General features: G+C 36.3%; 1 protein-coding gene across 1 annotated transcript in view; it reads right to left on the bottom strand.

The window, feature by feature from the left end:
- The window catches only part of LOC107665065 (xenotropic and polytropic retrovirus receptor 1 homolog), an 81,142-nt gene that overhangs the window by 21,247 nt on the left and 51,335 nt on the right, over positions 1-8,560 (bottom strand). Inside the window, exon 3 of the mRNA XM_016455814.1 lies at positions 4,385-4,486. Within this exon, the coding sequence (XP_016311300.1) occupies positions 4,385-4,486 (102 nt within the window). The remainder of the gene's footprint in view (positions 1-4,384; positions 4,487-8,560) is intronic.

Below are 8,560 nucleotides of genomic sequence, written 5' to 3'. Positions count from 1 at the left end.
GTAACTGTTTAACTCTAGGGGAGTTGGAAAATGAGCCTATTTTCAAAAATAGTGGAGTGTTCCTTTAAGTACTTGTTTGTCATGCCATCCCCTAACCAGCCACTAGAGGCAGTAGAGCTCAGACATTCCTGCTACCCTGAAGTCAAAGCAACAACACAGCTTATGTTGCAGTGTGCGTATATTATCAGTCCAAACATAGTCTATTCCCCTTGATGCATGTTCCTAAATAGTGCTGTACAGCCAGACCTCATGCACAGGGAATCCCTTGACGGCATTTAGCTGGCCACTGCAGTTCAACCACACAGTAAAGATTGTTTCCACTTGTGCTATTTATGAGTTACAAAAAGAACGCAATACTGGTAGCCAAGGTTGGATTTATTCACGCACATTAAAATATTTATTTGAAGCTTCTTTCTTTTCAGATTCTTATTTACGGCATTATTTTAATAGGATGTATATTAACTTATTGGGAGAAAACCGGTAGTTCTATGTGAAATCAGACTTTTGAGCACCCACATATAGCCAAAATGGCATGATCATAACACCCCGCGAATATTCGACTGTGAGATTGGTAGTTGAATCAGGCTCCTCCTACCGAAGCATCGAATCTTCGACTATTCGGGGTCACCCCTACTATCTACATGGGTTGTTGATGTGACATGGCGTTTTCACTGTCCCACAAGATAAAAATGAATATAATTAATATTGTCATTATTTAAAATGCAGTAAATCGTTAAACATGTCTTTGTCTTGCATGGACCCTTTGTTATAAAAGCGGCAGTGTTATTTGCTTTTTAAAAATTTTGAGCCAAATCTCAAAATTGTCCTATGGTGTGACTGTCTCAAGCCTTCAATAAATTACAACTTTTATGAATGAAAAAGAAAAGCATAAAAATTTTAATAAATACCTCCGGCATAATTGTACAAGTGTCTATTTTAGTAAATGGCAATCATTTTTTTCATCCATATATTTCTGAAAACATAGGAACTTATATATTTTGTCTCTAAAAACCATGTCCTCTGGTGTGACACCATATCCTGATTTTAAATTGGCCAATTCCAGAGAAAACTTTAATTAGTTGAAGGACCCCATTCATGGTCGTGTTACTGAAGCCCTATTCTCGCATAGCCACTGACGTCTGAAGGTCTGGAATCCATGGCAGCTTTCATTGGCCAAGGTCCGTCCATGAGGCCGTTTGACCGACATGTCAAACAACCAATCACAGTTTGTTTCATTCATCGTCACGTTTCGGGGCGTGGAAATATCGCCACAATAACAGACCAGTGTGTAAAACTCTCAGACGTATTTTAAAGATTCTATGCCGCAAACTTAAAAATTTTCACATACTTTTGAAAATCCAGCGTTTAGTTGATTCGTGAGGGAGTTTGGTGTCACGGCATCTTTGTTTCCAGGCGGAACGTTAAAGAACGCGACACACACGTCTCCCGGAAATCCTTTATAATTCAACCAAATCCGATGACGACTTTGAAACCCCTAAAGTGTTTCCACTTTTGTGTGCCCTATGCATCAGACGTTTAGCCAACGGTCCGTGGGTGTGACGTCTGAGGCTGAGACTACTGAAGCCCCTGTTAAGCCCATGAAATGTGCACATGGTAAATTTTTGTCTCAGAATTGTTCAAATATTTAACCTTTTTGGAACCACTACAAAAGTGTTAAGTTTTGTTGTCCTTTGGTGTGACACCCCTACATTATATTTTTTAATTAAAAACTGCATGTTGAACTACATAATCATGGAAAATTAGTGGAAAAGAGAGGACACGAAATATAGACAGAAAATTAACAGGGATCCACTAGAAGGGAGGAGATCCTAAGAGAACGATGCAGAAAGTAAATAGAATCAAAATGATGCCTTAAAAAGAGTAGCCATATAGTTTTTAAAAAATCCATTCACATCTTAATGAATATAGTTTGAATATCAATCATATTTAGCTGTGCCGCACATGCAGCAGGGCGGCTAGAAGAGTTTCAGTAACATACTGATTGCGTAAGAGACTGAATTTTGTTGATGAAAATTATTTTGTTTTGTTTAAAAAACATGTTGATGTTGTTTGTATCAAAATTAAACTTTCTTTCTCCTTTGACATGTTCAAAATTAAATAGAAATACTGCCTATCAGAGGTGGAAAGAGTACGAAAATATTCTACTCAAGTAAAAGTACCATTACATTAATGAGATTTTACTTAAGTACAAGTAAAAGTACCAATCTAAAAATCTACTAAAGTAAAAGTAAAAAGTAGCTCATTTAAAATTTACTCAGAGTAAAAATTACTTAGTTACATTTTAACAGTGGGAGGGAGGCAAAAATGGGATAGGCCAAGTGTGTCAAATTCAGTTCCTGGAGGGCCACAGCCCTGCACAGTTTAGATATAACCCTAATTAAACACATCTGATCCAGCTAATCTAATCATTTAGACTTATTGAAAACTACATGGTATGTGTGTTGGAGCAGGGTTGGAACTTGGAAATAAACTCTGCAGGGCTGCGGCCCTCCAGAAACTGAGTTTGACACCCCTGGGATAGGCCTATAAATCTCAAACTAGTTGTTTTTATTTTAAGGAATCAGTTATTTAGAATAAGAAGACATTTGGGCTGTTACCAGGCAAATTAAATCCGTATCAACAAAATTCATCTTTGCAATGCAGAGGAAACACAGAAGCTTCATCTGAAGTGGCATTTAGATGTATTTACACACTTTAATGCAGGACATGAATGCATTTAACCTGCAGTTACAAATGCACAAATAATGTTTTGATATATACTACATAAAATGTTGAATACTCAATACTCAAAAAAAAACAAAAACAAAGATCAAAAGCCAGTAGGTGTCAGCAAGTCACTGTTAATAAGTGAGTCATTGCGATTGAACCGAATCATTTAAATGGTTGATTCATTCAGGAAATAAACACCGTCATTGCTCAGAGATGCAAAACTGTCCTATGGTGGCTGTTTGGAATTATTTTTGTTGTTGAAATAGAGCAAAAACAGGCAATATGGTGTCTAAAACTCAAGGTGTCTAAAACTATATGAAATGATATAAATATATAAATTTTCTGCCCCTATATCTTCAATTTTGTGATCATTCTAAATGCATTTTAGCAGACTGAATCACGCAGTGAAAGAACACACTCTAAATGCGCGCGCGCACTAGTCAACAGAGGGAGACTTCACGGCACTCTGTAGGAATGTTTTGTTTGCTTTTTGGCAAAATACTGATAATGTCAAATCGCACATCGTTAAAACAACAATTACGATATTATCGCAGACGATATATATCGCACACCCTGCACCACTGTCTTTTTGGCTAATTTGTGCAAAACCTTTTGCTAAACTGTCAAAGCTTAATTTTAACCACCAATGCAACGATGCAAGTATTTAGCTTACCTCTACTGCATACTTGCGAAGGGTTGATTTTGAGATTTTATAAGCTGCTAGTTTGGTCTCCCTAGGCGAACACAGCTTACACTGCATAATAGAGCTTAAATATGGCCAGGGGTTCACTTCATTTCCTTCGAGTTCAACTTCAGCAGAATACGACGGGGTTTCGTTTTCAGCTGGGTCTGCACCACTAATGCCTGTCTTGTCCGTCCATCTTTCTTGTGAATTTAGCGGCAATTTGTTCTCCTGCCCATTATTTACTGCAGTAGTTTCAAGGGAGCGATTTTTTTTTACTCAGTAATTAATGTGTTTTCAAATGTAGCGAAGTACAATACTTATAATACATAAAAGTAAAATTACAGATTTTAAAAATTACTTTAAAAAGTAGAAGTACGCAAAAAAGCTACTCAATTACAGTAACGCGAGTAAATGTAATTCGTTATGTTCCACCTCTGTGTCCTATGGTGTGACACATAATAGAACCACAGATTTGTTTTTATCCCAAAATATCTTAAATAAAACAGTTGAGTATTGCAGTAGGGGAGATATAAATATCACTCATCTTAAAATGGTAGAATTTTCAGCAGTTTTGAATGGATGACAGCAAAGTTTGTCTTGTTGTCAGTTTGTCTTGAAATTGTCCAACAAGTCAAGGGGAAAAAATGATGATAATTAGAATTTCATATTAAATAAATAACACTATATGAAAATAATGACTGATTCCAAATTACATGACAAAAACTGTAGTTAGTACCAATCCATTACATTACACATTTTAGGTAATATAATCAGACTACTTTTTGATTACCTTTGACCTAACTTGCTTGACCTAACTGTAATCTGATTCAGATTATTTTAAAATCTAATTTAATCTAATTATAGGTACTTAATTTTTGGAATCTGATTATGTAATCCAGATTACATGTAACCAGTTACCACCCATTTTTTTTCTTCAACATTTTTGAAGACATGTAGGGAAAACAATACCTGAATAGAATGTGTTGATCTTGGAAAGCTCCTTTTCACACGTCTGAAAGAACTTCTCCTCAAACTTGGCATAGTATCGTTTGACGGTGTCTTCATCTGTGACTGAAATAGACAAAAAACAAAGATGTACATCTGTGTTTATTTTCATATTCAGCATTGGGCACTAATCCACCACATCCCAAAATCCACATCAACATTCACAGCCTCCATCCTTTATACTCACTCCTCAAAGCCAGAGGGAGTTATAAAACCAGTTCTTTGAGCTTCAAACAACAAATCTTAAATTCCAGATTTCAAATGCAATATACATATTTATGTTAAAATTTAGACCATGAAAGTTAAGATAAATGTTTGATATTTAAACATGTTTTACAGTGCAGCTGTCTGTCTCTTCCACTCTGCTGACTTTAGTAAAGGAAGGATGCCTGAGGCATTTGGCTGTCAAAGTTGTCTCTCTCTATAAATAAGCCAGAGTCAGGTAAAAGCTTTTAGCATCTATTACAAGAAGATATTAATCAGATACAACTGCTCGCATCTACTTAAGTTTATACAGACCATGCACCAAATATTGCCTTTGAATATAAACTAGAAAAGTCAGATTCATTAACAAACAAGTCTGTGGGTTCTGTGGTTGCACATCAGTTCAGTGGATTTAATCCATCAGTATGGTTTGTTGAAAAAAAGACTATAACTGAAATTGACATTACTATTATGGCCCAACAAAGCAATTAAAACACAAACATTGGAAAATATAATACACAGTTAATTTTATTTCCATAAGAAGACTGAACTTAAAATATCACTGGGTTACAATTTACATTTTGTAAACAAAAACTTAATTTGCAACTTAACATTAACAAATGGAGCTCAAATAATTTCTTATTATGTGCAATACTTTTCCAAAGGTTCTTTTTTAAGAGCATATGGTATTACTTTTGAAGAATCTACACACGTTGACAACAAAGAGAGAGACATAATGACCCAGGAAGACCTCTGACCCCTTGCATCTCTCTGTGTGATGTATAATGAAGAGAGAAAGAGTAATTCTCTACACCCATGGACACCTGTTCCCCTAAATGACACATTCAACTCACATACAACTACAACACAACATTCAAGTTCACCATATATCCAGTGTTCATGATAAATCAGATGTCTGATTTATTGTTTAGCCTTAAAAACTACATGAAATCATTTTCATGCATGTTACTCATCTACTTGTCTTTTCTGTTGATAATACCAAGGCTGTGTGGGTAGGGATAAATAATATCACATAACATCCACAATCCAATCAAATCCATATGGATAAAGATCAATTTCCCACTGAATGCTACAGTACAAATACATCTCGTTACATACATTAAATAAGTCATAAATACAATTTCATGTCACCTTGGCAAGATAATTGAAACAAACAGCACAGCTTGTTACAAGAAAAGCATGTATACTCATTAGGTCTGGGTTGTCACGGTAACAGAGGAAGCCCTGTGTGATGTCTTAAAGGGGTCATATGATGCGATTTCAATTTTTCCTTTCTCTTTGGAGTGTTACAAGCTCTTGGTGCATAAAGAAGATCTGTAAAGTTGCAAAGACTAAAGTCTCAAATCCAAAGAGATATTCTTTATAAAAGTTAAGAGTCAACCACGCCTACCTAAAACGGCTCGTTCTAACACGCCTCCACATGTCTACGTCACGATGTGGGAAGATTTGCATAACGCCACCCAAATGTGCACGCAAAGAAAGGCGGCGTAACTTTTATTCTCGCTGTAGTATTGTTGTTGCCGCCGCCGCCATGTTGTGAAGGCGCTGTGTGTTTCGTTGTGAAAGCGAAACTACTTTGTTTGGTCTTCCAAAAGAGGACACGACTAGAAATCAGTGGTTAAGTTGTATTTACAACACTGAGAAAGGCGGGGCATAGAGGAGAAACAATAATGTACAGTATGTGGAAAATAATGTGTTTTTTTAACCTTAAACCGCATAAACACATTTCATTACACCAAATAATGTTATTTTTAGCAACATCATATGACCCCTTTAAGTGGTGTCTTCCTGCTGTTCACCGCGAGAGCCCTCGTTAGCCTTACAATGGCTTTATGGCTGTGTCATGACCCGGACACAAAGGAACATGACTTCAGCAAGAGACTCACTTTAGAGAGAAATGAGAGAAGAGGAAGAGACCAGACCAAAAAACATGCATGCAAACACACTAAAGGTGCAGTGTGTGTTTTTCAATATTAAAAGAAATCAAACAGTTGAAAATTACGGTTGAGCCACTGATGTCACATTGATTATTTTAACAATGTCCTTACTACCTTTCTTTCTTACCTGTCTATGGAGGGTCAGAAAGCTCTCAGATTTGTTCAAAAATATCTTAATTTGTGCTCCTAAGATTTAGAGGGTCTACGATGAACGAAGGTCTAACGGGTTTGGAACGACATGAGGGTGAGTAATTAATGACAGAATTTTTTTTGGGTGAACTATCCCTTTAATATCATTTAGTTTTGTTGATGGATGTCAGCCCTATAAGGCATACTGTATCATATTTGATACACAAATTTCAAAGGCCTCTAAATTACGATCAAAATTTTGCAGAGAAACCTGTTATACACAATTTTCTACATGCTTTCTGTTGTCTGATATTTATACTTTTTCAGCAAGTAAAAGCTCTTTCATTATAATTCTAAAAATGTCAATGTGTCTTTTTTGCTGTTATTTTTATTTAAAAAAAACATAAGAATAACTTTTATATTGTTAGTAATGTTTCAAGATAAACACTTGCATGCACTTACATGATTATCCATACAGCATTTTTGAGAAAAATGTTAAAATGTGAGTATTAAATGTTACATCAGGCTGTTGGAACGGTTATTTTCACATATCTCAATCATTTATGTATTGCACTGCATTATGTTTTGCCCCCAACAATATTAACCACAGAGCATTAATCAATAAACTATGATATTTATGTGCATTTTATGCATGTGGTCTGTTATAAAGATCAGGATTTACATTACAAGCTATCAGAATTTCATCTTACCATATAAATATCAGCAACTGCACCAAAATGCATACTGAATAAAACTAAGGTTTTTTCCTTCTTGAGAAAGAGCTCCATATTCTCCTACATCATACTAAAAATAATAAAAATCAAAAACATAATCCTGATGTTTCAGATATGATACTCCAATATGTCTTTAAGATTTTGTCTAAAGGTGAACTAAAAAAAAAATAAAAATTCTAGCCTAATATTTCATATGTCAGTCTTTACAGGGTTAAATCTCAAACTGACACAGTATCATATTTGTACAAAACTAAGTTTATGCTTTAATTTAGAAAGTGAAGCACAGAACCCTGACACAGCACACTTTTCCTGACTAAGGAGCTTGCTATCTGTTCAATCCTGCACATATATCCTTTAAAGCTGCAACTAACACTCTTTTGCTTATCTGGGGTTATTTCTCTCTCTATCATACTCTCTCCTGGCAGGCTCACATGAATATAACATTTTCCCTCAGGGTGCCTAGATTTACCAGACCTAACTGTGCCCATGGATCAAGGGATCAAACTGTGCATTGTTTTACCCAAAAAGCCCTGCAGGAAGATGATTCATCTGTCTATTCTTTTGGAATAAAAAGCTAAGTTTTTTTTTCTTTCCCCAATTCTTTCCCACCAGGATTACAATGCAGGACTGGCAATTTCAATTGAGCATGAACATGATTTTACAGCAGAGAGCGAGATAGAGAGAGCATTGCTTGTATTGTCCAGAGTGAGCGATATCATCTCTCATTAGAGGGTTACTGGTGGCGAGCAGCGATTCCTCGACCGACAGCTGTATGACCTCTCATTTTACAATCCATTTAACCGCCTCAATGCTGTTTATCGCCCTCGTCTTGCTGTTTGCATAGTCGCGCCACTGCAAACATGGGTGTGAGTCCCTTATCTCCCCTCTACACGGAGATCTCAATCATCGCAGTTGAATTAAACTGTATGCCTGGCAGCAATAAAGAGGCACGGGAAATGCTCTGTTGTTGGAGGTTTTTACAAGGACCTGTCATCCTGAGTAAATTAGAGAGGGTGATTATTCGCTCTCGCTGGCATGCTCTATTAAAAGGCTGAAGTGTGTGGGTGGGATTGCAGGAGGACAGCCGAGCGGCAGAACCCGTTAAGCAGGACTGA

This window comes from Sinocyclocheilus anshuiensis, unplaced genomic scaffold (assembly GCF_001515605.1).
Source record: "Sinocyclocheilus anshuiensis isolate Anshui unplaced genomic scaffold, SAMN03320099.WGS_v1.1 scaffold555, whole genome shotgun sequence".
Lineage (NCBI taxonomy): Eukaryota > Metazoa > Chordata > Actinopteri > Cypriniformes > Cyprinidae > Sinocyclocheilus > Sinocyclocheilus anshuiensis.
Note: the sequence above shows the minus strand (reverse complement) of the source record. Positions and strands in the feature narration are given on the sequence as shown.